General features: G+C 38.5%; 9 protein-coding genes and 1 pseudogene across 10 annotated transcripts; 5 read left to right on the top strand and 5 right to left on the bottom strand.

Moving 5' to 3' along the window:
- Nucleotides 1–50: 50 nt before the first annotated feature.
- On the bottom strand, nucleotides 51–3,049 carry Tsp42Ej (Tetraspanin 42Ej). Of its 2 annotated transcripts, none has more exons than XM_070283272.1 (5): nucleotides 2,805–3,049; nucleotides 2,628–2,732; nucleotides 1,327–1,488; nucleotides 910–1,272; nucleotides 51–244 (listed from the first exon to the last, which is right to left on the bottom strand). In XM_070283272.1, exons 2-5 carry the CDS (start codon nucleotides 2,691–2,693, stop codon nucleotides 152–154), a joined length of 684 nt encoding a protein of 227 aa, XP_070139373.1. In that variant the 5' UTR covers nucleotides 2,694–2,732; nucleotides 2,805–3,049; the 3' UTR covers nucleotides 51–151. The 2 variants fall into 2 exon arrangements, with proteins under 2 accessions (XP_070139373.1, XP_017031890.1); XM_017176401.2 differs by having other exon boundaries at nucleotides 2,628–2,739; nucleotides 2,805–3,046.
- A 170-nt stretch (nucleotides 3,050–3,219) lies between these two features.
- LOC108081293 (uncharacterized) lies at nucleotides 3,220–5,781 on the top strand. Its single transcript, XM_070283302.1, has 5 exons — nucleotides 3,220–3,345; nucleotides 4,632–4,834; nucleotides 4,893–5,045; nucleotides 5,376–5,561; nucleotides 5,620–5,781. The coding sequence occupies exons 2-5, from the start codon at nucleotides 4,718–4,720 to the stop codon at nucleotides 5,779–5,781; spliced, it is 618 nt and encodes a 205-aa protein (XP_070139403.1). The 5' UTR covers nucleotides 3,220–3,345; nucleotides 4,632–4,717.
- A 1,913-nt stretch (nucleotides 5,782–7,694) lies between these two features.
- LOC108081292 (uncharacterized) lies at nucleotides 7,695–9,436 on the top strand. The gene is made up of 4 exons (XM_070285428.1): nucleotides 7,695–7,698; nucleotides 7,780–7,952; nucleotides 8,007–8,186; nucleotides 9,293–9,436. Exons 1-4 carry the CDS (start codon nucleotides 7,695–7,697, stop codon nucleotides 9,434–9,436), a joined length of 501 nt encoding a protein of 166 aa, XP_070141529.1.
- A 998-nt stretch (nucleotides 9,437–10,434) lies between these two features.
- Nucleotides 10,435–11,429, bottom strand: LOC108081291 (tetraspanin-7-like). Its single transcript, XM_017176377.2, has 3 exons — nucleotides 11,293–11,429; nucleotides 10,630–10,992; nucleotides 10,435–10,559 (listed from the first exon to the last, which is right to left on the bottom strand). The coding sequence occupies exons 1-3, from the start codon at nucleotides 11,320–11,322 to the stop codon at nucleotides 10,503–10,505; spliced, it is 450 nt and encodes a 149-aa protein (XP_017031866.1). The 5' UTR covers nucleotides 11,323–11,429; the 3' UTR covers nucleotides 10,435–10,502.
- Nucleotides 11,430–13,431: 2,002 nt separating this feature from the next.
- On the bottom strand, nucleotides 13,432–14,979 carry LOC108081289 (uncharacterized; annotated as a pseudogene).
- Nucleotides 14,980–15,147: 168 nt separating this feature from the next.
- LOC108081288 (gram-negative bacteria-binding protein 1-like) lies at nucleotides 15,148–15,547 on the top strand. Its single transcript, XM_017176376.3, has one exon. The coding sequence runs from the start codon at nucleotides 15,242–15,244 to the stop codon at nucleotides 15,545–15,547; it is 306 nt and encodes a 101-aa protein (XP_017031865.2). The 5' UTR covers nucleotides 15,148–15,241.
- A 3,528-nt stretch (nucleotides 15,548–19,075) lies between these two features.
- LOC108074021 (DNA repair protein RAD51 homolog 4-like) lies at nucleotides 19,076–20,030 on the top strand. Its single transcript, XM_017165893.2, is given in 3 exon segments — nucleotides 19,076–19,329; nucleotides 19,387–19,901; nucleotides 19,960–20,030. Coding segments are annotated over 3 exon segments (840 nt in total).
- Nucleotides 20,031–21,058: 1,028 nt separating this feature from the next.
- Nucleotides 21,059–22,145, top strand: LOC121502372 (nuclear valosin-containing protein-like). Its single transcript, XM_070285417.1, has 3 exons — nucleotides 21,059–21,305; nucleotides 21,365–21,693; nucleotides 21,759–22,145. The coding sequence occupies exons 1-3, from the start codon at nucleotides 21,059–21,061 to the stop codon at nucleotides 22,143–22,145; spliced, it is 963 nt and encodes a 320-aa protein (XP_070141518.1).
- Nucleotides 22,146–22,237: 92 nt separating this feature from the next.
- On the bottom strand, nucleotides 22,238–23,354 carry LOC121502373 (nuclear valosin-containing protein-like). The gene is made up of 3 exons (XM_041775768.1): nucleotides 23,108–23,354; nucleotides 22,720–23,048; nucleotides 22,238–22,654 (listed from the first exon to the last, which is right to left on the bottom strand). Exons 1-3 carry the CDS (start codon nucleotides 23,352–23,354, stop codon nucleotides 22,238–22,240), a joined length of 993 nt encoding a protein of 330 aa, XP_041631702.1.
- A 1,028-nt stretch (nucleotides 23,355–24,382) lies between these two features.
- LOC108074011 (DNA repair protein RAD51 homolog 4-like) lies at nucleotides 24,383–25,337 on the bottom strand. Its single transcript, XM_041775981.1, has 3 exons — nucleotides 25,084–25,337; nucleotides 24,512–25,026; nucleotides 24,383–24,453 (listed from the first exon to the last, which is right to left on the bottom strand). The coding sequence occupies exons 1-3, from the start codon at nucleotides 25,335–25,337 to the stop codon at nucleotides 24,383–24,385; spliced, it is 840 nt and encodes a 279-aa protein (XP_041631915.1).
- Nucleotides 25,338–27,389: the final 2,052 nt, after the last annotated feature.

The raw sequence follows: 27,389 nt of genomic DNA, 5'->3' as shown, positions 1-27,389 counted from the left end.
CAATGCTGCCAGGTTATTATTTATTTGTGCGGAGAGATGAAACTGCGAGGTTCTCGTTTAACATATGGAAAGTATTTATTCTCTAATGGCAAATTAGCTAATTTGGTTAACTTGTATTACGAGCAACGCTAAGCAGAGACATCCTCGGACATCATTCGTTGATGGGGGTCTCCTCGTCCTTGATCTTGGTTTTGGCATACTTGCGAGCCTTGCCCAAATAGTAGGCTGTGAACAGGCCCATGAACTGCAATGAAAGCAAAGATGATTGGAATTAAGAGAAGGCATCTACTATATTTAATATTAAGCATTATTAACAAAGAAATTCTACCATAACATACAAGTGGAAAAGCTAGATTGAGTTATAAGTTATATAAGTTATAAGTTATCTGGGTTAACTCAAAAAGGATCATGGACATGAACTTTTGTAGCTTTTGTCTCATTATGCTTGATTTTATAAAAACAAATTAAATAAAACAGGACGGAATACAGAAGAAAATTCTGACAATGAAAGGCAAATGTTGCTAACATGTTGAGCAACACCCACATAAAGGCAAATGTTGCTAGGAACACCAAATGTTGCGCAACACAAATATAGATGTTGCAGGGTTATTCTTAATCAGCATCAACACCCTAGTCGATCTAGCCATATCTGGCTGCCTATTTCTCCGTCTGTCCGTTTCTGCACAAACTTGTCTATCCGGAATAGTATCTTTTGGAATAATAATAGTCTTCATTCTATCCTCATTCATACATAAGCCGGAACTTTTCGGTTTGGATGTCTATATCTTATAAGTGCCATAGGAAGGATTTTAAATTTATTTCACAAGCAGTGTGCTCCCCGTTCACAACCTGCTCTAACATCATTAAGGCTTTTCCAATTTCTCTAGCTACATTCCAGTTCAAGCTCACCTCGAGGGCAATGATTGCCATGCAGCTGTAGTAATTCAGCTCCGCCTGCATCCTTAGGTTTCCGGCCGCCTTAGTGGAGCATCCCTCCTCATAGATGTGCGTCGGCTTGGAGCAGTCGAAGGCGTAGCAGCAGCTGCTGGGCAGGGCGCCGTGCTCCTCCTTCAAATAGTCCTGCGGTCCGTTCAGGCCACAACAGCCGAAGAGGCTATGCACCGGCTGCATCTGGTCATCGCTGTGCGTTTTCTGCTCGAACAGGCTGCGCATGCGCTCCTCAAACCTGCCCATCAGCTCCTCCCGCATCGCCGTGAAGATGAACAGATAGGAGCCAAGGGCGGCTATCACCAGGCCACTGCAAATCAAATACTAAAACATGGTGGGTTAGGATACAGGAATTTCTTGACTTTCGTGTGAACTCACGTATATGGAATACTTGTAGGACACCTTCAGGGCCACGTACATGCCCAGGAATGCCACCCCGAAGACCGCCACTCCGCAGATGGCGGCCCCATAGCTGCCGTAGATAGAAACAGCGGAGCCCCAGGTGACCACTCCGCAGGAGAAAAAGAACACATTACACGTCTGAAAGAGGGATAAAAAGATATTAATAATACAGATGATAAGTAGTAATAATTTAAGCAAAGCAGAAGGCAGAAGAAAATGTTGATAAATGAAGACATATGTTGACAATTGCTAGGAACATGGTGCTCTACACCCAACTACAGATGTTGGAAAGGGATACATGTTGACAGGAACACTTTGAGGAACACCCATTGAAAACTTTATTGTCTCATACCTACAACTAATAACTCCCATGATTTAGCATCAATACTTAAAAAAAACAACTGCAACGGTTTAATTTTTTAACCAAAATTCGCTATTATAGCTTAGTTACATAATGTTTTTCGTGTTTTATAAGGGCGGAAGTGGGTGTGGCCAAATTTTAAAACAAGCTTCATCTCTGAGCAACAGATATGAATGTTATTATTTAATTTGGTAGTCCTAGGTCTCAGAAATATATTATTTCACACGAAAAGACTGACAGACAAACGGACATGGCTAAATAGACTCGGCTAGTGATGCTGATCAGTTTTGCCTGTTGTATTTTGCCTGTCCGTTGGCACAAAGATATAACAAACTTTGAATATATTTTGTACATATATATTATGAATTATTATTTAACAAAACCGTGTGCATGCTTAAGTCAAAAATCGTTTGAATAGAATACTGCCTCATAATTTGTATAGTTTATTTATTAACCCGACTTGTGTTTGTGAGTCAGTTTACAATTACCTACCCTTCTAGTGTATTAACTAGTTAATTTATTTCAATGTCAATCATTTAAGCCCATTGAGAAACCGCCAAATCGATTTAAAGATTTTCGAAAGCGGAGGAAATTGTAAGAACGATTTTTTTTTTGTAATATAATTGCGTTGCAAAAGGCCAAACGCCTCAATTACATAAATTTATGAACAGGTTACAATTATATTATATGCATAAAAATATATATTAAAGATTGCATCAATTTGTTAATAGACTTTAGCGGCATTTTGGGCAAGAGCAAGTGACTTTCTCTCTTGGGCAAAACACAGGCACCTTTGCATATTATTGATTTTTCTGCTCTTTTTCGCAGCACCGTGCTGTTGTGCAAGAAGGCACATGTGGGATATGGGGAGACATTTGTAGGGAGAGGGTCTGGGTCGAGGCCTATTTACACTTACCACAATCAGAATGCAAGTGGCCAGCAGGCCGTATTTCCAGGGAGTTACGGCCAATGACTTCTCCATGCTGCTGCCACAGGGGAACTGGAAGCTGCGAGCTGTGACCTACGAACTGGAAACCAAGTCAGTTTCTGCACATCGATGCCCTCTGCAGTTATGCTTCCTGTGTGTACTCACGTCTCTGGTGGCCAATTAAGCGGAATAGCGATTCTCGCGGGTCTCGGATACGCTCGATTTACTGGAATCGCACTTAGCCTACACCAGTGGATTGGGCATTGTTTACTGGCTTTGGTGACTTCGGAGCTCTGGACCCGGCCCACTGAGATTCGAGGCCTGTGTGGATGCCACTAAAGCTGGCCAGCGACTGAGCCAAAAGGCGAGAGGGCCAGGTGCCGCCGCCACTCGCGGAATATTCACCACCGCCCGAGGTTTTAGAGAAGCAACCCATTGCACAGTGGGTCGTCTCACCAAAAAATTTTTTAAATAAATCGCAAGCGGAAAGGGGTAAATTCTTCCCTTGCTTCATATGTTAAATATAAAATATTGCAAATATTTAAAATTATTTCTAATTATTTTGGACTGTGGGAATCAAGTGCCCCACTGTGCATCGCAATCAAAACAAACATTGGTCTATCAGCAGCGTGGCGACAACGACGCAGGCGCGGTTCAAATCGGAATACAGGGTGACTTTGTCAACAAAATGCTATTCATCTTGATGGTAATGGGGGTATGCACTTTTTTAGTCAAAGAGAGAGTTTTATATAAATACATACATACATATGTATATATTTACATAGTAATATACATATGTATGCACATTTAACTTATTTACAAAAGGCTACTTTGCAAATATAATTTCTGTATAATTTGCCTAAAAAGTATCATTTTAGCCTTGTTGTTGTAATTAGAAGTTTTCAAATTTGTGAAATAAACATATGAAGTATAAAGTATACATAAATATGTTGATCAGCATCAACTGCCAAGTCGTTTTTACGCAAACTAGTGTCTTGGTTTTGGTTCTAAATTAATCAATTTCTGCTATGCATCTTTCTATTTTATACGTTTATTTGTTATGTTCTCTAAAAATATTTTACATTTTTATTTATTTTCTTTATAAATATTAAAATTTGTCCGCCATCAATTTTGAAAATGCTCTGGCATACCAGGTTTTTGGAATAACATATTATTATTCTTATAATAATTTTAAATATCCATTTACAATTTTAGCTAAATATGTCCATAAATACACGACCCTTTTTGTAACTTTAACTTGTATAACTTTTAATAAGTTTTTATATAATATATTAAAAAAACAAGAAAGAAAGCTAACTTTGGCCAGCCAAAGTTTGTATACCCTTGCAGGTAACAATTAAAATATATCATAACTAAGCCAAAAATGCATTAATTTCGATTCGGAAAGCAGTTTTATGTTAGTTTTTATTAATTTAAAAAAACTGCATACCAAATTTAAAATTTTAAGAAATCAAAATTTTTGGCCATTTTTGCTAATTTTAATGGCCAAAAAATCGATTTCTTCCGGATATGTCTAGAAAGATTCGCATGTTAATGCTGATCAAGAATATATATGGTTTATGCGGTCGGAAATAATTCCTTGACTTAGAAAAATATTATTTTGTATTATAAAATCGGATTTTTTATATTAAAAAACTTCTTGATTTTTTTTAAATTAAAAATATATTTATAATCGGAAAACTGTTCTGTGCAAGATTTTCTACAGTTAATAAATCTGCATACTTCATTTAAAAATTTTGAAAATTCAATTTTTTATCAAAATCAAAAATTTTAATGATGTAACCCCTTATAAAATTTTGCAAAAATGGCAAAAAAATCGATTTCTTCGTGACAAAAATAGAATGATTCCCCTGTTGATGCTGATCAAGAATATATAGACTTTATAGGGTCGGAAACGTCTCCTTCACTGCGTTGCAAACTTCTGACTGAAATTATAATACACTGCAAGGGTATAATGACTCTACTTTGCAGAACCGTGCTTCATTCATGCGTTTACGTGAGAACATTTATCTCTGCAATTAATCAAATAACTGAAACTAAGCTCTGCTTGAATAAGTATGACACCTATTCAATATAGCTACCAGATCCACCATTTCAGTAGCAATAAAATGGCTTACTTGGTACGAAAACTTTTGGGGTTATTGCTGTGCCTAAAGTGTGTGATAGAGTTACAGGTAAGTACGTACGTTTAAGATTATTATGAGCTTAATTTCAGGATAATGCTATTGTTAGGGAGTATTTGTGAAATTTACAAATGTGACTTGTGAGGTACAGGACATCAACATTGGAATTGTGGACTACTGTGAAATGAAGACTCTGAGCCAGACCAAAAACAGCTTTATAATGCGGTATAATTTCAACAAGCCCATGATGAATAATATATGGGTAATGTATGGTCACTAGAACGGTTCGGTATAAGGGAAAAAAAGCTTTGGAAATCTCTGTCAATAACTATTGGTGAAAAATCAAATTGAAGTGTGATCATAAGGGCATAAAAACAGGCAGCTTTTGAATGTTTGATGTAGGAATATGTCAGTTTTATTTTAATTACAATCGTACTCTTACATTATTATACAGATTTCAAAAACATTGTTAAAGTCTAAACACCCATAGACCATTCCATACCCCATAGATTTTCAAAATTTCCTCCCCGAACCGATACACCCTAAAAACTACTTCAATGAACCTAAAATGCAGTGTTATATGATCTTTCAGTTCTTGATAAATCTAATGACAAGAAGCAGTGAAAACCACAATGGTGAATCGATATGGCAGCCTTACCTATATCCCACCAATATTGACCTGTGCCGGGTCATGAAGAACCGATATAACCACGTGGCAAAAATGGTTTTGGATCTCATTAAGGGTCACTCGAATCTAAATCATAGTTGCCCATATTTGGTGAGTGTAAAGATCCTTAAATAGTTAATCCCTTTCTTACTAAGTTCTTCTCTCAAAGGAAAAATACCTTGCCATCGATGACATCACCAATACAGAGATTTCCACCAGGCTGCGTGGCATCCCAATGGCCAAGGGAAACTACTCCTTGTACGCCAAATGGATTAGAGAAAACAAAACGTTAGTTCAGACAAATTTCTACTTTGAGGTTTTGAGTAATTAATAACGATAATAGTCAAGTTTTTTATTCATTCGGTTGCACAAGTTTCTTTCCGTTACCTGGGTTATTTTTTTCGGAAAAGTCACTTGATTTTATGTATTAATTAAAGAGAATTATATCAATTGTGTTTCTATTATTATTATTTCTATGCTACATTTTCCAATCAATATTTGCCTAGAAACATTATTAGTAGCTGCCTTAGCAACGATTTGGAAATAAGCAATAAGAAAACTAGGAACAAAAATCATAAAATAACTGTTTTCAAACATTTAAAGTTATTGTTCACTATATATTTTTTGTGACAATTTCGTACAATCATCTAAAGTTATGAAAAAAAACCGACTTCGAACTATAATGCATAGGGTAAGGTGGGGTAAAGCCGACAGTGTGGGTAAACCCGACCTCCCTCTGTTTTCGAAAATCGGAAGCACTACGCAAAATAATATTAGTGTTGTCGTGTAGAGCATCGAAAACAATGAAAATGGTGGTATGACACCATTTTATTAGTCAACATTGAGATGGTCAAACGACAACAAGTTTGTTTTCACAATTTTGACTTTCATTTTTGTGCATAATTAACTGCAGGATATTTCTTTTTGTCAAAGTTATTGCATGAAAAGGAAAGTGGATTTAGATTCTTTGAATAAAGTCCTACAAAGTGCATATAAGTTTGGTTCACTTTTTTTCATAATTTCTTTTTTAATTGGGTTTTTATGAAAAATTACGTGGTGGGGCAAATCCGACCTCTAAATAGTGGGGTAAATCCTGCCGTAAAAAATCCAAAAAAAACAACAATCACACCAAAACCATCAACATCGCAGCCAACCAGACATTGAACTCGAACCAAAAAACGCCAGCAAGCTATTTGAGAAGCGAATCAGATGATACTGATGAATTATTTTGCTATTCTCATTTTTTTTAATTCTATTATCTTTTATTACCATTATATAACATAACATTGATTGTCTTATCATTGCAAAAACTATATTTAGGTTATATCTGTACTAAATCAACCAAAAACATAGGCGGTCGGGTTTACCCCATCATTTTTGAACATAGCAAAAATGAACTTTTTCGTAAAACGCTTGTATCTCAAAACTTTTCAAAGGTATGAATAAAATGCTATGCATAGAAAGTTGCGCAAAGGTCTAACCTTTAATTTGGTATATATAACGACTTGATCCGATGTAAAATAAGCATTTTATAGCCAAAGCCATTTACTAGGTCGGCTTTACCCCACCTTACCCTATATTTAAATTTGGGGCTTACACATGACCCATTCTAGCGTTCCTTTTAAAACATTTAAATTTAAATTTTTTTAAGATTTTGAAACTTAGTTTTGCATGAATAAGTTAAACACTTGGCTTATATAGATTTCGATTTCAAATGGGTAAATTGGTGCAGGAACTGTTGGGGTTACGGGGTTTCTTAAGTTTTAAGTAACTTTAGCAGAAAGTGTGTTAAATGATAGATACCCAGAATACTTAAACAAAAAATATAATTAAATTATAATTATTAAACCTTAAATGCCTCCCTTAATTAAACTTTTTCATTTTTACCTCACTCTATTTTCTTTCCCAGTTAAATAATTTGTTAACTAATATTATAATTTGGCTGTAAATAAAAATAATTTATGTTAAAGGATAAGATATCATCTATATTTTGGGCTGCCAAGTATATTTAAATATATTTAAAAATATATTTCCAGTCTTCTACTTGAACTTCTTGATATTTATATAAGCTTATACATTTTTATATAATTTTTCTATAAAATCTATTTCAAATTAGTCAGCGATGATTTATTCTTGCGGTTACTCGGCAATAATTATCGCTGCAATTACCCGAAATTTGGGTGTATTACTTCATCAACTAGCCAATATTAATGTCGACGCTATCACTTCAGAGGTGGCAACCAAATGGGTAACTTGATGGGGATACTGTTGGGAATATTACTATGCCTGCAGTGTTACATGAGTTAGGAAATAACGAACTGATCTTCAGGATACCACGATACTTTCCAGGGATTATTTGTGCGATTCACGGAAATGACCTGCGAAAGCAAGGATCTCAGCATGGGGAAAGTGGAATACTGCGAGGTAAAGTCCCTGAACAAGAACAACAACAGCATCAGAGTACGTTTCAGCTTGCTTCAGCCAGTCTTAAATAATATAGGGGTATGATGCATAGCTTAAATAACATTTTCTCTTAATTTCTTTATCTTTTCTTAGTTCCACTTGCAGCTAATGACAAAGGGCAGCCAAAGTATTAACGGAGCCCCCAACTGGCAGCCCTTATTGTACGCCATGAACATCGACATGTGTCGCTTTTGGAAGAATAACTACTTGGCCAGGATAGTCTTCGAACTCATAGAGGGACACTCGAATCTTAACCACAGTTGCCCCTATTCGGTCAGTTTGGGCTTTCTAAAATCAGAAACTAACTATAAAGAGCATATATACCTTGAAACCAAACATTTATCCGCAGAATTACGTTTAATTTAAGATCTAGTTAGTGCTTGAGAATAAATGGAAAAGACAGAATCCATATATATTCTGGCGGAAGAACCTTTGCAATTTCAGTAAATCGGATTACAAGTACGATAATTATTAGAAAAAATGCAATATCTAACACCAGTGGGTGTTGCTCAACATATTCCTATAAACATTTGTCTTTATTTGACAACATTTGACTTTATTTGTCCACATTTTCTTACGACTTACGTCTTTTTTAACTTAAGTTTTTCATAAATTCGAGAACAATTTGAAAAGGTAAATGTAGCAAAGTACAGGTTCCTTTACAAATTAACAATTATAACTTGTACGGTCTTAACTATTGAATGCCGTTCAGTATGTTAAAGCCGCATTATTTGGTACTGAAAATTGAACTGGATTTTCCGTCAACCGGGACCTTCTAATGCTCCTGTACAGCAGCCAAGCTAAGACAACTCCAACGCCCTGAAGGGAGAAATTATTATTTTGCATTATTTCAATTCTTAAAAAGTTCGGGGAGATTTAATTAACCTGCGCCAAGATAATCAGCCAGCAAACTATTTTGAGCTCCACCAACAAGTTTATCCAGATCTCCAGGTTAGCTATGACCTCTGGGTCAGGTTCCAATATCGAGCTAAACGCTGATTGCTTGCGGATAATTTCCCTGATATTGTCCTTTAATAGTGCCACACTACTGGCTAAATCCACCTGAATCCGAATTATTAGTGCCAGGGCACCCAAGTACTAAAAATAAAAAGGATTACAAGATTAACAAATAGGTATAATCTATTTTTTATACCCTTGCAGGGTATTCTAATTATAGTCAAAAGTTTGAAAAAACGGACTATGTCATATAATTGCCACAAGAACAATACAAAAATTTGTAAAAAAAAAATATTGAAATTACGATATATATATATATTTTTATCGACCTTGAGATATGGTAATTTTGTATTATTTAAGAATTTAGTTTTAAAATATTTTTTTATTTAATCTAACCAATATAATTATATGCTTACCACCAGGATGCTAAGGGGAGTCCCGCGCATGGCAGCTATAAAGCCGAAGATTGCCATAATCATGGTCACAAACCCAAGGATGACGAACAAGCTTCCAAAAAAGGTTTCACCAGTGTTCAAAAAGAGAATGCCATATACGATCAGTATTAAACCAAACACCTGCGGAAATTACAATAAAGTCAATTTATTGCCACTTAAAATCTAGTCTAGGACCTACGGTTTCTTCCCCATTAAAAATAAGTAAAAGAACTTTAACTATTCGTCGAAAAAATATATAAATAAAAAAGTAGATCGACTTCCGAACGAAAATACTCAAGTAGAGAACGTTAAGAAACGGGCTTCCCCAAGGTACATTTAATCCCAAGACGATCATTTAAGCAACATTATTTTCAGTTTGTTATCTGGAAAGATTTATAAACCTCTTTTGATATTTGATAAAATTTGCCAACTCGCCAATCATTGTTATTTAGAGTAAAATTATATTCCTACATGTATTATTCTTACATTTGGACTCACCTGTAGCAGAGCGCTCAGGAAAAGGACTAATCGCTTCAATAAAATTAAAGACATACTAAATTATGGTAAAGTTTAATTATTATTATTCCGATAACAACGAATTTTTTTATTTAAAATTTAAATATAAATATTCGCACTGCTTCCCACTTCCTTAAAACCCCAGAGTCTGAAACAAACTGGCGATTAAAACCGCAATCAAAAATGTATAAAGTGCAGTTCTTAGCAGGCAGAGTTTGTCAGTTAGCAATCACTGGATATCGATAACAATTAAGAAAATATAATCGAAAAATAACCAATATTATCTTAAAATTCTTCAACATTTGATGTTCTTTCCGTCACTTTTTTATTATTTTATAAATCTATTCCCTTCGTGGTTATAATTTGACAAATACCAAATTAAATTGAAAGCTTCTATTATTGAGCAAAGGCCTTATTATTTATAAAAACATTCCAGTAATCATTATGCAATATAAATTAATATATATCTTTATGTTTAAGTATCCAACATTTATTAACCTTCAAACAGTCAAGTCCTCGATTAATAAACACATAAATGTATATTACAATAAACTTTTACATAAAAATTGTATCAGGATTGAAAGGATTACAAAAATTTTCCTTAGCATAAAATTTACCGCCTTGTAAGAGCTTTTTTTAGGTGACTTATATAAAGCTTTACTTTCAGACGGCATTATTTCTCTCAGGTCTCGTTTTTCAAGTTGCTGTACAGCAAGCAACATAAGACAGCTCCCACAGCCTGAAAGAACCAAGGTTAAAAGAATAATATTATATAAATAAGTTCTAAATGACGGCGTTAAGAAACCAACCTCTCCGATGACAAGTAGCCAGCAGACGATTTGGAAGACCAGCAACTTGTCGTCGAGATACTCGGTGTATGCGGCCTTGCACCCGATCTTGTAGACACTGGACTGGTCCACGCACTTGTTGTCCAGACAGCAGCTCGAGGGGATGGCGTGGTGGATAATCCAGTAGTCCTCGGAACTGTTCACTCCGCAGCAGTGGAGCCAGTTCTCGTAGTAGGCAAAATCCCCGCTCACATTGCGCTCCACCTCCCAGAGGCGTTCGAAGCCGTCGCTGATGATGCCCGAGATGCCGTCCTTAGTGCCATGCGAGACAATGACGAGGAAGACCACCTGGGTCAAAATCAGCAGAACCACGGCAACTACGTACTGTACGGAATGAAATAATGCTTAGGGATTAATTGTTGCTCATTAAATGGGTTTCGTGGCACGACAAAGTATTTTTATATCTATATAGGGATATTATCATTTTAGTGTAATTTAATAAACGAGTTAAACCCTTCCAGGGTATTATAATATCAGTCAGAAGTTTCCAACGCAGTGAAGGAGTCATTTCCGACCCTATAAAGTCTGTGCGTCCGTCTGTCCTCCCGTCTGTTCGTCCGTCGTGCCGATGTTAGCTTCCTTTCTTGTTTTTATTTAATCTAACCAATATATTTATATACTTACCACCAGGATGCGTATAGGAGCCCCGCTCATGGGATAGGATAATTTGAAAATAAGCTTAGCATGCCGCCGGGCAATTACAAGATCGTATTATCAATCTGTTTCCTCTCAACCCTGATGACATTGTTGAAACATTGAAATATTATTCGATCGGAGGGTGTTTGCTGGCCATTTGATTTTATTTATGCATTTTGTTATGGCCAACAGCTTGGTCTGGCCTCTTACGTGCCAAGTGGGACGTGCTTATAAAATTAGACAAGTGCAGCAATGCACGCAGATACCAAAGCCAAAGCAATTTTAACGTTACTAAACGCTCTCGAACAGAACCCCAACACGTGCAGTTACTATAATCGAGCTGTTATTGTGACATATATGTAGCTGTGTCTGTCCCTAATCGGTCATCACTTTTAAACTGTAACTACTTATATTTTAAACTAAATTGTGGGCACTTGAATGTGTGACGGCTTTATTGCTGGAATATATATTACACGTTTTGTTACACCTACTCTATATAAAACTAATTAGAGATTTCAGATAAAAGTTGTATTTATCAATTGTAGTTTTTGTTTAGGTTTTAATTTATATTTAATTTATATGTATATATTTAAGACTAATAATAATGAGAGCCATTATTTTACAAAACTGATATTATCCCTCTTTGTGAAAGGATATTTACTGATTTTAGTTTTGTAGGGAAGTAATTAATAGTAAGTAATTTTTAATAATTATAAGTATCCACAGCCGAATCGATTTAGCCATGCTTGACTGTCTTTTCCATCATCTCAGTTGTAGAGATTTTACTTATATTTAATTCTTAATAAATCAAAATTATTTATGTCATTAAAGAAAGGCAGATTTATTACACTTTTCAAACAAAATCTTGGCATTTGTTTTAAATTTATGTATAAATTGTTTTTCTTAAATTACTTAACTTTTCCTTGAGTTGACTATTAACATTACCTAATACAATAACAAAATTTAAAAATAATTTATAAGACTTATTATAGTTTAAAAATATGACTTGCAACTTAACTGCCGTCCATCTTAATATAGATAAATTATTTAAAACTAAGAGCTCATCTTTAATGTTTTCTCATTTATTTTTTGACAATCTTTATTTATTGTTAAATATTTCTAACTGGTTTCATTTAGCTTGTGGCTTGGTAACCAATAATTTTATTTCTGTTACCCACAACCTGTTGGCAAATTGCCATTTTGTTTTCAATTAAATTAAATGTATAGCCAATCCCAGTTATCATAATAATTAATGGACAAAATTTCAGGGTGATGAGGCAAAAATAAAATCAATAATTAATTTATTCTATCAATTTCTTTTAATTAACACTTAAAAACAGTTTTGTTAGAGTTCTAAATCATTTTTAAACACAAAACCTATTAATCCAGTTAACTAAATAGATTAATTAAATATATTCCATATATTTTAATGCCATTTTCTGCATTTATAATTTGTTTTTGGTGTATAATTTGTGACGCCAATGAACATAAAAAGTAAATGTATTAAAATTAATAGACGTCTTTGAGATCAGGTGTTTCCAAAAATAGCCAAAGCTGACTCTCCGGCACTTAATAACTTATTTATTTTATTTGGCAAATGCCGCAGGAAGTACCCGGACCCCGAAATGATCTGCATAAATGTCTGGCTAACAGCTTCCTGTTATTTTTCGCCTTTCAGCTGACGCCTGACGAGCGGCAACCGGAGCCACAACAAAAGCCGCCGAAATGGCCTTCATGCCGTGCTGTAAGTACTCTCCACCTCCAAAAATGTATTGCCACACGCTCGGTCGGGGATTCGCCAAATATCTTATGAATAACGCCTCACGTGATCTCCGCGTTCACCGTTCGGCGAGGTGAAATCCCCCGTAAATCAAATCGATCACAAATATTGAAATTTGCGCATGCGTGGCCCATTAGAGATTTGAGTCAGGTGCCTGCGACCAGCCCCACGCCACGAAATAAAGAGATCTATCTGGAGATTTTCGATCCGCTAATTGGCCTAATCTGCTGCGAGGGGCCTGTGCCTGATCCCATCTTTGTCAATAACCAATATTTACTGTCGTTCGCAGTCTATGTGCCCAAGCGGATCAACGTGGCGATTATGCTCTTTATGGCCTGCCTCCTCAGCTATATGATGCGCATGAACTGTGCCGAGCTGCGGTAGGTGGTGTTCAAAGAGGCCACAAAGTTGTCCTCCAGGATGCCAAAGCCGAAGCGACAGGTGGTCACCGTGATGGATATGGACAGGACGAAGAGCATGAGGAGCGTGAGAAACTTTAAGCGCATGTCTGGAAATTAAAGGTGAAGGTGTATTTAAGATTCTCTCAAATCTGGCTGAACACTCACCAAAATAGGGCATAGAACGGAGCTCGGTATAGGCTCTAAGCAGCAGCAGCACCAGATACAAGACATACATGCAGCAGGCAATATAGAAGAACATCTTAAAGCCCTGAAAGAAGAAGCAATTCGATTATAAAGGTATTCGTTTTTTAGAGAAAATATTTGTAACACTTACATTGTAGTTCTTTGTATCCACAAAGTGACTGTATGTGGGATCCCTTAGCTCGTTGCACTTCTCCCAGGTGGCCAGCACAATGGCACACAGCCAAATGGGCAGTACGACAATCACCTTGACCAGATAAAAGCGGACGTGCGTTCGTTCTGGCGCAGTCCATGGTAAATGCACAGCCAAAACACAGCCTCATCGATGATCAGCTTTGGCATGCTAGGGGAGCCGTTGGGTGCTGATGCGGAGGCCGTCGGTGTACCAACAGTCGAGCCAGGAGGCTCCTAAAGTACGGAGCCGGCACCGTAAGCTGTTTGTTGTTGTAGGCATGCGTGAAAATTTGCAGCAAACTTCTGCAAAAAAAAAAATATATATATATATAAAAAAATAGCGAGGATTAGGACTGGAAAGGGAAAAGAGCAGCACTAATTACCTGCAACTTGATGGATGCCACGGCGCACAGAATGTGCGGCAGCTGGGGCAAACCCATGAGCACCCTGTAGAGATTCCCTTGTTGATAAGACAGGCAGATACCGAAGCACAGGCGAAAGGTGGCATCCTGGCGCACGTAGTCCGGCAGGGTCAGAGCCCGCACAAAGGATTCCGGAGAGCCCAGATTGAACATTTGGTACAGACCCTCAATGTAGCAGCGGCGCTCCAGTTGCCGCAGCTTTGGTTTCAGTTGGTTTCTCAGTGATCGTCGACGACTGCCTATCCAGTTCCTCGTAGCAGCAGAGCACACCGGTGAGACACTCCTGCAGGTGCTGGTTACATATCTTCGGGCCGAATTTTTCTATGGACTCAACGCTCAGTCGATAGCGACTGTAGGCCAGGAACATGACAATGGGTTCCAGCAGTCGAATTGTTTGGCGGGCATCGAACATCTGGATCACAATCTCCCGGCGCACAGCTCGTAGGCGGTCGAAGATGAAGTCGTAGACCACATTGTACGGCTTCCGAGTATCCAGGATTATACTGCAGAGAAATTCGAGTTGCAATTGCAAGCTGAACCTGGTTTTCCACGACAAAAATGCTTACTCCTTGAGCAGATACTCCACTGTTTTGGTCAGCGACTGCTCCGTTCGCATGTCCTTCGCTTGGGGCATCTTGGCATCAGCGGCGGAGCGCGTGAACTCTTTGACTAGGACCAAGGGCTGTTCCAGCGATGAGGACCTCACGTATGACAATCGGCTAAACACTGAGGAAACCGCCTCGGAACCCCCATCTCCGTCGGTCTGTGAGCCTTCCTTATCGACGGTTTCCCCACCAATCAGTGCTCCTATCTGCAAGGGACAACTCCTGTTTGAGGAGACCTTCGAACAGCTTAACGAGTCCCTTTGGATTCACGAAGTCCGTCTGCCTTTGGATACCAAGGATGCGGAGTTTGTGCTATACGATGGCAAGGCCAAGGCTGAAGACGGTCACCTGGTCATGGAACCGCTGCTTTGGTCCAGTTACCGACCGGACCTCTCCATAAACAATGCCAGAATCGATCTGGCCGAGAGATGTACGGGCACCCACGAGCGGCTTAGGGAGTGTGTGCTGCAGACGACTAGGAGTGGACCCAAAGGAATAATGCCACCTGTAGTGACACCGCGTGTTAACACCAAGGAATCCTTTGCCTTTCAATACGGGCGGATTGAGATACGCGCCCGGCTGCCGAAGGGTGATTGGTTGGTCCCACTGCTCCTGCTGGAACCTCTGACGGAGTGGTACGGCCAGACGGGCTATCTGTGATCTGATCTGATCCGGAGGTGTCAAAAAAACAAGTTACGGGCCACAAGGAAAAATTTACCTGCTGAACCAGTTGCTGCACATCCTCCGGCATTGTGGAACATCTCGACTGTAACTGCGCTTTCATTTATCCACTACTTTTAATGACTTCCTATCCGGCCACAAACAACAACAACAACAACAACATTCTCAACTTTCAAATTCATTCTTTCATTTCGTTTCCATTATGAGCTCCACTCTACCACGTTCAATGTTGGACAACATTATTAATGGGATTTTTAATTTCAATGTTTGACAACATTATTAATGGGATTTTTAATTTCAATGTTTGACAACATTATTAATGGGATTTTTATTTCAAAGAACAAATTTCTTTTATTCCAAAGAAATTGTCTTTTCAATCACTGGGTAATCTGGATTCGAAGTATGCTAAAATAGCCAACAGGCGAGGGTAAACTATTGACGCTACGTTAGTAAACTCTAACTCAGTCTCATCATTCCATGCATCATTACTAATCCTTTCATCCTTCCACAGTTGCATTGTCGTTTTCCATCTTTGCCCAATAAGTTCTAAATCGTCATTATTACAGCAATTTAGCTCAAAAATTTGAGCAGAAGGCATAATATTAAAGAATTTTTTAACTAATTCCCTTAATGACTCGATTTGCTCCTTGTTCATATTATTCATGTGCTTAGCACATGTGGCTCTATTATTTTTTTCTATTGCGTTATCAAAGATCGTATTATACGAATTTCGATGAAACTTTTCGCGATACAATTCTTTCATGTAATCATTCCTGCTCAAAACTTGAACTTTAAGCAAATGCTTAAAGTCCCATATAGCAATAATGTCTTTCCTTTTCAAGACATAATTCATATAATTATGATCTAGAACAATTCCTAGGAGCAAATCTGTTTTTTGTTCGTTTTCGAGATATTTCAGAACGACATCAAATAGTTCACTAATTTTAGACCCACTCTGCTTTAACTTAAAGTCTAAAGCTAAAAATTGAAAAAATTTTCCATTATGGGAACTAATTGCAAAGCAAGCAACTTTATACTTCCTTCTCTTAACAGGTAGTAAATAGAGCTCATCGAAACAAATGAAATAGGGCTCATTCAGTTTATCCCATTTAAATGAGGACAACATTCTAATGAATCCAGAATTCAAAATATAAGGTTGTCAAAAAAGTCTTGCGGTATTTTTATTGAATTTTCAATTGTTCATAAAATTGGTTATAATAATGTGATTTAAGTCAAATATGCGCCGTTTTGTTCGATAACGAATTCCTAACGAGATGCCATCTTCATAATTCCCATCTTATAGAAGCTCGCTTCCCTGTTGGCAAAAAACTCGGAGAGCCAATTTTCATAGGACTCTCTTGTGTCCCTCTTCCGACTACCAAGCTCGTTCGCCATGAACAGAATTAGGTTGTAATCACGTAGTTTGAAATCCGAACTATACAGTGGATGCTAAAGAACCTCCCATCCGAGCTCCCGAAGCTTCTGGCGCGTCACCAAAGATGTGTGTAGCCTGGCGTTGTCCTGATGGAAGACAATTTGGCGTCTGTTGATCAAATATGGGCTCTTTTGGAAGAGTGCTGCATTTAAGCAGTCCAGTTGGCAGAACAGGTCCGAATTGAGCGTTTGGCCAGAGGGGAGCAGCTCATAGTGGATGATTCCCTTCCAATCCCACCAAACACACAGAAGAACCTTCCTGGCCGTCAATCGAGGCTTGGCAGCTTCACCGCTTTTCGACCACGACCGTTTGCGCGTCACATTTTCGTAAGTGACCCCCTTTTCATTCCCAGTCACCATCCGCTTTAAAAAGGGTCGATTTTGTTGCGAATTAGAAGCTATTCGCATGCATCCAAACGGTCAAAAATGTTTTTTTCCGTCAAGTCGTGTGGCACCTATATATCGAGCTTCTTTTTGAATCCAAGCTTCTTCAAATGGTTTATAACGGTTTGATGACTCATGCCCAGCTCTTGGCCGATGCTACGGCTTCTACAAGCCGGTCTCTTTCGATCAATTCAGCGATATTATCGCAATTTTCGACGACAGGCCTTCGGCATCTTCGACCACCTCTGCACCAGAACGAAAACGTTGAAACCATCGTTATGCGGTGGAAATGGAAACTGTATCGGGTCCATAAACTGCACAAATTTTATTGGCAGCATGAGACTCTTTTTTGCCTTTATCGTAGTAGTACTGTAAAATATCCCTATTTTCTCTTTATTTTGCTCCATGTTTGCGACGGTATAACTCACGAACGACTAAAAACAAACAACCACAAATCAAGCAAATGTTAGCGCGTGAAAAGAGTTTTCCAAAAAGGTCTAGCGTAAGCCGATGTGACGAATAAAACTAGAACTACACGCTTGCAAAGATACTTACCTAAAATACCGCAAGACTTTTTTGACAACCTTATATATATTTTCGACATATAGTTAAAGTTCTTTCACTTATTCTTGATGGGGAAGAAACCGTAGGTCCTAGACTGGATTTTAAGTGGCAATAAATTGACTTTATTGTAATTTCCGCAGGGGTTTGGTTTAATACTGATCGTATATGGCTTTCTCTTTTTGAACACTGGTGAAACCTTTTTTGGAAGCTTGTTCGTCATCCTTGGGTTTGTGACTATGATTATGGCGATCTTCGGCTTTATAGCTGTAATTGGAGTGTGACCAATCTTTGAGCGACGTAAGATACCAGGGAAATATATTAAACTAATCAAGTATCTTAGTATTTATTATAAAATATCGAAAAAATACCGAACATATGAATTGATGAAATCTTTTGGTGAATACGATGAAATCTTTTGGTGAATACCATGAAATCTTTCGGTGAATACGATGAAATCTTTTGATGTTGATGTACGTCGGAGCGGCGGAATCTATCTGATTAGAATTTGAATATGTTCCAGGCGCATGCAAACTACGAATTTATGTGTTTATTATTATTATTATTCCGACACGAGGGAGATGTCTACAAACTAAGTTCATTTCATGAACCTCATCGCTGACTGTCCTACTAAAACCTAAGCCTTAATCATTGGTTCTTTCTTTTTTCAGTGCCCGGTCTGGCTGGCGGCAAGATGTCCTCCTCCGAGGAAGACATCGATTTGCTAAGATCTAAGATCGATTTGCTCGAAGAAGGCCTTCTGCGAACCGGGAAACATTGCCGACAATGGACTTTTATGTGAAGCACTCGCTGCGTATGTTGTTCAAGTTGAGCTTCTGCGGTTCCTCGAGTAAAGTGTAACTTAAGCTTACATCATTTAATACATATAATTTACACAATGAACATTAAAGTAAATAAGCATGTTTGTATTATATATTATCGGTATAAGTTATAAAATATATTTATTATTTATACTACATATTCCTTTGTTAATTTCCTAATATTAAAATTCAATTTTACGCGGCATTATGTCGATAATATATCAGATTTACCCTAGTCGTGATCGAAATGCCAATCGACATCGAATTTATAAGGAACCTGAAAACAAGAGAAAGAAGCGCAGGCGTAATGGATTTTAGAAATATGATTTCGCAGACTCCTACGGGAAAATAACTGTCGGAATATCAGCTAAATTTGCTGAGTAAAAACAATATAGAAACCCTGTTCGATTTCCACGAGACTACCGAAAAGAAACTCCACGAATTGTTGGCCATCCCAAAGGAGTCTGTGCTGGAAATTAAGAAGGAGCTGGCGGAACTTTGGCTGAGGCAATCACAGGAGGAGGGCCCTCCTGAAGTGGAGTATGGCACGGGCATTGAAGAGTGAGTCCTTGACGTATTTTCCCAGGATAATGATGCACAGTTTTAAAAACCGATCAGATTGGACAAGTTGCTGGACTTCGTGGATCAGCCATTCAAGAGCGGCCGTATCTGGGAGCTGTGCGGCCACCCAGGAACGGGCAAGACCCTATTTATGTACACCCTAGCGCTGAATTTTGTGTGGAAACATTCCCAGCAAGTACTCTTCATCGATACCAAGAGCGATTTCTCTTGCAAAAGAATACAGGACTTGCTGCTGGCCAGAAATTGGGATGCGGCCACTTGTGAGAGAGTCATGCGGGCGATTCACGTTGTCCAAGCTCCCACCGATACGGTTTTAATTGATGTGCTAAAGACCCTCGATGAGCAAGTGACCGCCCAGGTTGATGAGGCCCTGAAAACTAAGTTGGTTGTAATTGATTCCCTGGTGCCTTGCTACGTCCACTATCGCGGCGATGAGATGTTCAAGGTCAGGCAAGCCTTGCTGACGGAGCTGGCCTGTAGAATTCATAGGCTAGCAGCTCGTGGCTTGGCCTCTGTCATCGGCAACGTGTCTTTCCCTAGCGAGGATAAAGGTAAACACACCATATTGTATGCTTTGAATCTATTTACTATTTACGTTTGTCTTAACAGATGATTGTATGGATGTTTCTGTGGATTTTCCCACTCAAAATAAACAAGATCAAAGGCTTAATTGTGGTTGACCTGGCTGGCAGAACACGGGCGGTTTTTCTTTCAGCGAATACAAGCTATAAATGTGCTCTCTATACCGGCACCGCCACTTTTAATTTGCAAGCGAACAAAAAAAAAACTACGTTTGCAAAAAAACTAGCGTCTCCTGAAAAACGGTGGGATGATTTTCTTCCCCTTTTTCCTACAACTAACAATTATTGCGATGCCTTTCCTTACCTGGCCTAAAAGTTTCACAATTTTTGCGGTGTTTAGTCACTGCTGCCGCTCAACAACGATCACGATTTTCACCACTTTTAACAAAAATTATGGACTAGCCGGAAATGAGCTTATTTATAGTGTTGGCTAGCGCGTGTGGACCATGTGAAGATTAAAACAATTGACGATGAAATTGGAACATGAAATTATAACAATAAATGATAAATGGTTTTTCTCTCTCTATTTTTTTTTTTTAAAGAGTGTAGTAATTTAAAAAAAAAACAATTATTTCACAAAGTTTAAAAAGCTTATATTAATTATACATGTCAATCTTTGAGATATACCACTCTGTTGAAAAGTTATTTTTAAACTAAAAATTAACACGTAACTGTTATTTTCAATTTTAAAAATAAAAATTGGAGAATAATTGAATTGATAATTGAATAATTAGAATTAATTTCCTATTTTTTCTATATAATTATAAAATAACTCTTATTTTATAATTTGCATTATGAAAATTATAACTGTTACGATCCCTGCTTTTTTCACACATTTTTGTTTTTAATATAAACTTTGGCCGCTATATCACACGTTAAAACGGATTTTTATCGTCAACATTAGAGAATAAAATACAGAGCTTATATCCACATCCAAAAAAGATTTATTAAAAAATGACTATTAAAAAATGCAAATGCACTAAGTGGAAATACGATATAAGAGAGCGATATGTACATCGATAAATCTTCGTCAGTCAGTGTTGATAGCCGATAAAAAAAAGTGTTAAAAAACGTGGCCTGGGCCTCAGAGCATTTCTTCGAAGTAAGCTGCGTTGCCAAGTGTCAAAATGGAAAACTTTGCTGAAGGCATTTCCGGGCAGGATTCCGAGGCGCAGCCTAACGATAGTGTGATGAGCAACATGCAAAATATGTTGTCATCAATTGAAATATCCAGTGGAGATGAAGACCTCGGTAACATTGAAGTTACGGGTCCAAATGTGCCTCCTTTTTTCACTGCGTCTGCATCGGGAGCAGCTGCAGCACCATTGAAGCGCTTAAAGAGCGATCAGCCGGAGCCGGTGGTTGCCAAGAAAGGTACGACTGATAACTTTACTGTTCATTAAATATTTGTATATTGTATATTTCCTTAACAGCCAAGCCGAATGTCATTCAGGGCAGTGTTGGTAACGATGCCACAGTCCCAAAGCCACTGAATGAAGCACTTAAGTATGTCTACAGCGATTCTGCTGTTAATTCGGGCTCCTCCAAGTACAAAAAACAAATAGATGTGCAGCACATCACGAAGTGTTTCCGCGAAATTGGCGGCATGGAGGATACGCTTAAGGAGCTTTGCGAGTTGTTCATACACATACATAAGCAGCCGATTTTCTGTTATCAATTGCGACTGATACCCTCGAGGGGTATCCTGCTGCATGGACCACCAGGCTCCGGCAAGACCTTTCTGGCCCGTGCCATAAGTGGAGTGAGTTTTGTTAATACTAAGCCTTATCCTCACTGGTTATAGCTAATGTCTCTCGTCTCCTGTAGCAACTGAAGATGCGGCTGCTTGAAGTGCCGGCCACTGAGCTAGTTGGTGGCATATCCGGTGAGTCCGAGGAGCGCATACGCGACGTTTTTCAACAGGCCGTGTCCTGTTCGCCCTGTGTTTTGTTCATTGATGAGATCGATGCCATTGCCGGTGACATGAATCGCGGCATTGTATCGAAGCTGATAAGGAGCTTGGATAATATGTGGATGGACAGGTTTGCCCGCAAAGTGATAGTGATTGCTGCCACCACGCGTCCTGATGTCCTAGATCCTGGCCTGCGTCGTGCCGGTCGCTTCGAACACGAATTTGCTTTACGCATACCGACGTGCAAGGAGCGTCGCGAGATCCTCCGTCTTCAGTGCGTAGCTAAGGCTATCTCGTCATAGTTCAGTTTACGATCAACTTGTAATTTTAATTTGCTTTACGCATACCGACGTGCAAGGAGCGTCGCGAGATCCTCCGTCTTCAGTGCGTAAAATTACAAGTTGATCGTAAACTGAACTATGACGAGATAGCTAAGGCTAGCTAAGGCTATCTCGTCATAGTTCAGTTTACGACGCTCCTTGCACGTCGGTATGCGTAAAGCAAATTCGTGTTCGAAGCGACCGGCACGACGCAGGCCAGGATCTAGGACATCAGGACGCGTGGTGGCAGCAATCACTATCACTTTGCGGGCAAACCTGTCCATCCACATATTATCCAAGCTCCTTATCAGCTTCGATACAATGCCGCGATTCATGTCACCGGCAATGGCATCGATCTCATCAATGAACAAAACACAGGGCGAACAGGACACGGCCTGTTGAAAAACGTCGCGTATGCGCTCCTCGGACTCACCGGATATGCCACCAACTAGCTCAGTGGCCGGCACTTCAAGCAGCCGCATCTTCAGTTGCTACAGGAGACGAGAGACATTAGCTATAACCAGTGAGGATAAGGCTTAGAATTAACAAAACTCACTCCACTTATGGCACGGGCCAGAAAGGTCTTGCCGGAGCCTGGTGGTCCATGCAGCAGGATACCCCTCGAGGGTATCAGTCGCAATTGATAACAGAAAATCGGCTTCTTATGTATGTGTATGAACAACTCGCAAAGCTCCTTAAGCGTATCCTCCATGCCGCCAATTTCGCGGAAACACTTCGTGATGTGCTGCACATCTATTTGTTTTTTGTACTTGGAGGAGCCCGAATTAACAGCAGAATCGCTGTAGACATACTTAAGTGCTTCATTCAGTGGCTTTGGGACTGTGGCATCGTTACCAACACTGCCCTGAATGACATTCGGCTTGGCTGTTAAGGAAATATACAATATACAAATATTTAATGAACAGTAAAGTTATCAGTCGTACCTTTCTTGGCAACCACCGGCTCCGGCTGATCGCTCTTTAAGCGCTTCAATGGTGCTGCAGCTGCTCCCGATGCAGACGCAGTGAAAAAAGGAGGCACATTTGGACCCGTAACTTCAATGTTACCGAGGTCTTCATCTCCACTGGATATTTCAATTGATGACAACATATTTTGCATGTTGCTCATCACACTATCGTTAGGCTGCGCCTCGGAATCCTGCCCGGAAATGCCTTCAGCAAAGTTTTCCATTTTGACACTTGGCAACGCAGCTTACTTCGAAGAAATGCTCTGAGGCCCAGGCCACGTTTTTTAACACTTTTTTTTATCGGCTATCAACACTGACTGACGAAGATTTATCGATGTACATATCGCTCTCTTATATCGTATTTCCACTTAGTGCATTTGCATTTTTTAATAGTCATTTTTTAATAAATCTTTTTTGGATGTGGATATAAGCTCTGTATTTTATTCTCTAATGTTGACGATAAAAATCCGTTTTAACGTGTGATATAGCGGCCAAAGTTTATATTAAAAACAAAAATGTGTGAAAAAAGCAGGGATCGTAACAGTTATAATTTTCATAATGCAAATTATAAAATAAGAGTTATTTTATAATTATATAGAAAAAATAGGAAATTAATTCTAATTATTCAATTATCAATTCAATTATTCTCCAATTTTTATTTTTAAAATTGAAAATAACAGTTACGTGTTAATTTTTAGTTTAAAAATAACTTTTCAACAGAGTGGTATATCTCAAAGATTGACATGTATAATTAATATAAGCTTTTTAAACTTTGTGAAATAATTGTTTTTTTTTTAAATTACTACACTCTTTAAAAAAAAAAAATAGAGAGAGAAAAACCATTTATCATTTATTGTTATAATTTCATGTTCCAATTTCATCGTCAATTGTTTTAATCTTCACATGGTCCACACGCGCTAGCCAACACTATAAATAAGCTCATTTCCGGCTAGTCCATAATTTTTGTTAAAAGTGGTGAAAATCGTGATCGTTGTTGAGCGGCAGCAGTGACTAAACACCGCAAAAATTGTGAAACTTTTAGGCCAGGTAAGGAAAGGCATCGCAATAATTGTTAGTTGTAGGAAAAAGGGGAAGAAAATCATCCCACCGTTTTTCAGGAGACGCTAGTTTTTTTGCAAACGTAGTTTTTTTTTTGTTCGCTTGCAAATTAAAAGTGGCGGTGCCGGTATAGAGAGCACATTTATAGCTTGTATTCGCTGAAATAAAAACCGCCCGTGTTCTGCCAGCCAGGTCAACCACAATTAAGCCTTTGATCTTGTTTATTTTGAGTGGGAAAATCCACAGAAACATCCATACAATCATCTGTTAAGACAAACGTAAATAGTAAATAGATTCAAAGCATACAATATGGTGTGTTTACCTTTATCCTCGCTAGGGAAAGACACGTTGCCGATGACAGAGGCCAAGCCACGAGCTGCTAGCCTACGAATTCTACAGGCCAGCTCCGTCAGCAAGGCTTGCCTGACCTTGAACATCTCATCGCCGCGATAGTGGACGTAGCAAGGCACCAGGGAATCAATTACAACCAACTTAGTTTTCAGGGCCTCATCAACCTGGGCGGTCACTTGCTCATCGAGGGTCTTTAGCACATCAATTAAAACCGTATCGGTGGGAGCTTGGACAACGTGAATCGCCCGCATGACTCTCTCACAAGTGGCCGCATCCCAATTTCTGGCCAGCAGCAAGTCCTGTATTCTTTTGCAAGAGAAATCGCTCTTGGTATCGATGAAGAGTACTTGCTGGGAATGTTTCCACACAAAATTCAGCGCTAGGGTGTACATAAATAGGGTCTTGCCCGTTCCTGGGTGGCCGCACAGCTCCCAGATACGGCCGCTCTTGAATGGCTGATCCACGAAGTCCAGAAACTTGTCCAATCTGATCGGTTTTTAAAACTGTGCATCATTATCCTGGGAAAATACGTCAAGGACTCACTCTTCAATGCCCGTGCCATACTCCACTTCAGGAGGGCCCTCCTCCTGTGATTGCCTCAGCCAAAGTTCCGCCAGCTCCTTCTTAATTTCCAGCACAGACTCCTTTGGGATGGCCAACAATTCGTGGAGTTTCTTTTCGGTAGTCTCGTGGAAATCGAACTGGGTTTCTATATTGTTTTTACTCAGCAAATTTAGCTGATATTCCGACAGTTGTTTTCCCGTAGGAGTCTGCGAAATCATATTTCTAAAATCCATTACGCCTGCGCTTCTTTCTCTTGTTTTCAGGTTCCTTATAAATTCGATGTCGATTGGCATTTCGATCACGACTAGGGTAAATCTGATATATTATCGACATAATGCCGCGTAAAATTGAATTTTAATATTAGGAAATTAACAAAGGAATATGTAGTATAAATAATAAATATATTTTATAACTTATACCGATAATATATAATACAAACATGCTTATTTACTTTAATGTTCATTGTGTAAATTATATGTATTAAATGATGTAAGCTTAAGTTACACTTTACTCGAGGAACCGCAGAAGCTCAACTTGAACAACATACGCAGCGAGTGCTTCACATAAAAGTCCATTGTCGGCAATGTTTCCCGGTTCGCAGAAGGCCTTCTTCGAGCAAATCGATCTTAGATCTTAGCAAATCGATGTCTTCCTCGGAGGAGGACATCTTGCCGCCAGCCAGACCGGGCACTGAAAAAAGAAAGAACCAATGATTAAGGCTTAGGTTTTAGTAGGACAGTCAGCGATGAGGTTCATGAAATGAACTTAGTTTGTAGACATCTCCCTCGTGTCGGAATAATAATAATAATAAACACATAAATTCGTAGTTTGCATGCGCCTGGAACATATTCAAATTCTAATCAGATAGATTCCGCCGCTCCGACGTACATCAACATCAAAAGATTTCATCGTATTCACCGAAAGATTTCATGGTATTCACCAAAAGATTTCATGGTATTCACCAAAAGATTTCATCAATTCATATGTTCGGTATTTTTTCGATATTTTATAATAAATACTAAGGTACTTGATTAGTTTAATATATTTCCCTGGTATCTTACGTCGCTCAAAGATTGGTCACACTCCAATTACAGCTATAAAGCCGAAGATCGCCATAATCATAGTCACAAACCCAAGGATGACGAACAAGCTTCCAAAAAAGGTTTCACCAGTGTTCAAAAAGAGAATGCCATATACGATCAGTATTAAACCTAACACCTGCGGAAATTACAATAATAGGGTCTTCCCACACAACATTAAAGCGCATTTAGCATCCGTTGAACAAATGCTCCATAAGGTTTTGCCGTTCCGAATTTTCCCAAATGGCCCGGCGTTAGTTCAGCATTAAAATCTAACCACGGTTTGTTTGGCGATAGTTAGGCGATAGTTCTTCGGTGCAACTCTGATTCTTCTTCTTAATTTGACCATTCACCACGAAAATGTAAACAATTTGGCGAGGAACAAATGAGATATGTAATTTAAAACGTGGCGCCAAAGCTACAAGCGTGCCCAAAATAGTTCTTGGCGTTTTTTCTGTATATTCTTGCCCCAATATGTCCCCAATTGTTACTATTTAATATAAATCGCCTGCCTCTACCTTATATTAAAGATTTTGGATGCGTATACCACCTATAGACACTCTACGGGGAATTTGCTCTTTGTTAGAGAAAAATCATTAGAAAAACTAAAATTCCTTGTCATTTAATTCATTTAAATTTATTGCGGATAAATTCTGACGCAATCTGTGCCTTTTGCTGTTCTACAACAGCCAAAATAGTTGGTAAATGCTCCATTTCAAATTTGCAACTGCCAATTCGACAGCCTTTGTTTACGTTTTCATGAGCCACAGCTGATCGATCAGCTGTTCGGATGCTAAATGCGCTTTAATGTTGTGTGGGAACACGAGTTTCACATTTGTGAAAAATCCCAAACGTTCCTCACAAATGCGCTGTGTGGGAAGACAGTATAAAGTCAATTTATTGCCACTTAAAATCTAGTCTAGGACCTACGGTTTCTTCCCCATCAAGAATAAGTAAAATAACTTTAACTATTCGTCGAAAAAATATATAAATAAAAAAAGTAGATCGACTTCCGAACGAAAATACTCAAGTAGAGAATGTTAAGAAACGGGCTTCCCCAAGGTACATTTAATCCCAAGACGGTCATTTAAGCAACATTATTTTCAGTTTGTTATCTGGAAAGATTTATAAACCTCTTTTGATATTTGATAAATTTTGTCAACTCGCCAATCATTGTTATTTAGAGTAAAATTATATTCCTACATG

The sequence above is a fragment of the Drosophila kikkawai genome, chromosome 2L (assembly GCF_030179895.1).
Source record: "Drosophila kikkawai strain 14028-0561.14 chromosome 2L, DkikHiC1v2, whole genome shotgun sequence".
In the NCBI taxonomy this organism is placed as follows: Eukaryota; Metazoa; Arthropoda; class Insecta; order Diptera; family Drosophilidae; genus Drosophila; species Drosophila kikkawai.
The sequence above is the reverse complement of the archived record's forward strand: the minus strand, read 5'-3'. Positions and strand labels throughout refer to the sequence as shown.

Bases quoted from the DNA above. Each gene is read 5' to 3' on its own strand.
- Tsp42Ej (XM_070283272.1), bottom strand. From the start codon at position 2,693: ATGGAGAAGTCATTGGCCGTAACTCCCTGGAAATACGGCCTGCTGGCC. The intron at 1,489-2,627 runs GTAAGTGTAAAT...TCCCTCTTTCAG, and splicing joins CCACTTGCATTCTGATTGTG to ACGTGTAATGTGTTCTTTTT. The intron at 245-909 runs GTGAGCTTGAAC...CTTTCATTGCAG, and splicing joins TGGCAATCATTGCCCTCGAG to TTCATGGGCCTGTTCACAGC.
- LOC108074011 (XM_041775981.1), bottom strand. From the start codon at position 25,337: ATGGATTTTAGAAATATGATTTCGCAGACTCCTACGGGAAAACAACTG. The intron at 25,027-25,083 runs GTGAGTCCTTGA...AAAACCGATCAG, and splicing joins TATGGCACGGGCATTGAAGA to ATTGGACAAGTTTCTGGACT. The intron at 24,454-24,511 runs GTAAACACACCA...TTGTCTTAACAG, and splicing joins TTTCCCTAGCGAGGATAAAG to ATGATTGTATGGATGTTTCT.
- LOC108081292 (XM_070285428.1), top strand. The intron at 7,953-8,006 runs GTATGATGCATA...ATCTTTTCTTAG, and splicing joins CAGTCTTAAATAATATAGGG to TTCCACTTGCAGCTAATGAC. The intron at 8,187-9,292 runs GTCAGTTTGGGC...GCTTACCACCAG, and splicing joins ACCACAGTTGCCCCTATTCG to GATGCTAAGGGGAGTCCCGC.
- LOC121502373 (XM_041775768.1), bottom strand. From the start codon at position 23,354: ATGGAAAACTTTGCTGAAGGCATTTCCGGGCAGGATTCCGAGGCGCAG. The intron at 23,049-23,107 runs GTACGACTGATA...TTTCCTTAACAG, and splicing joins GCCGGTGGTTGCCAAGAAAG to CCAAGCCGAATGTCATTCAG. The intron at 22,655-22,719 runs GTGAGTTTTGTT...CGTCTCCTGTAG, and splicing joins TGGCCCGTGCCATAAGTGGA to CAACTGAAGATGCGGCTGCT.
- LOC108081288 (XM_017176376.3), top strand. From the start codon at position 15,242: ATGGAACCGCTGCTTTGGTCCAGTTACCGACCGGACCTCTCCATAAAC.
- LOC108081293 (XM_070283302.1), top strand. From the start codon at position 4,718: ATGACACCTATTCAATATAGCTACCAGATCCACCATTTCAGTAGCAAT. The intron at 5,046-5,375 runs GTAATGTATGGT...ATGATCTTTCAG, and splicing joins CCATGATGAATAATATATGG to TTCTTGATAAATCTAATGAC. The intron at 5,562-5,619 runs GTGAGTGTAAAG...CTTCTCTCAAAG, and splicing joins ATCATAGTTGCCCATATTTG to GAAAAATACCTTGCCATCGA.
- LOC121502372 (XM_070285417.1), top strand. From the start codon at position 21,059: ATGGAAAACTTTGCTGAAGGCATTTCCGGGCAGGATTCCGAGGCGCAG. The intron at 21,306-21,364 runs GTACGACTGATA...TTTCCTTAACAG, and splicing joins GCCGGTGGTTGCCAAGAAAG to CCAAGCCGAATGTCATTCAG. The intron at 21,694-21,758 runs GTGAGTTTTGTT...CGTCTCCTGTAG, and splicing joins TGGCCCGTGCCATAAGTGGA to CAACTGAAGATGCGGCTGCT.
- LOC108081291 (XM_017176377.2), bottom strand. From the start codon at position 11,322: ATGAGCGGGGCTCCTATACGCATCCTGGTG. The intron at 10,993-11,292 runs GTAAGTATATAA...CATTCCGTACAG, and splicing joins CTCCTATACGCATCCTGGTG to TACGTAGTTGCCGTGGTTCT. The intron at 10,560-10,629 runs GTTGGTTTCTTA...TGGTTCTTTCAG, and splicing joins GGCTACTTGTCATCGGAGAG to GCTGTGGGAGCTGTCTTATG.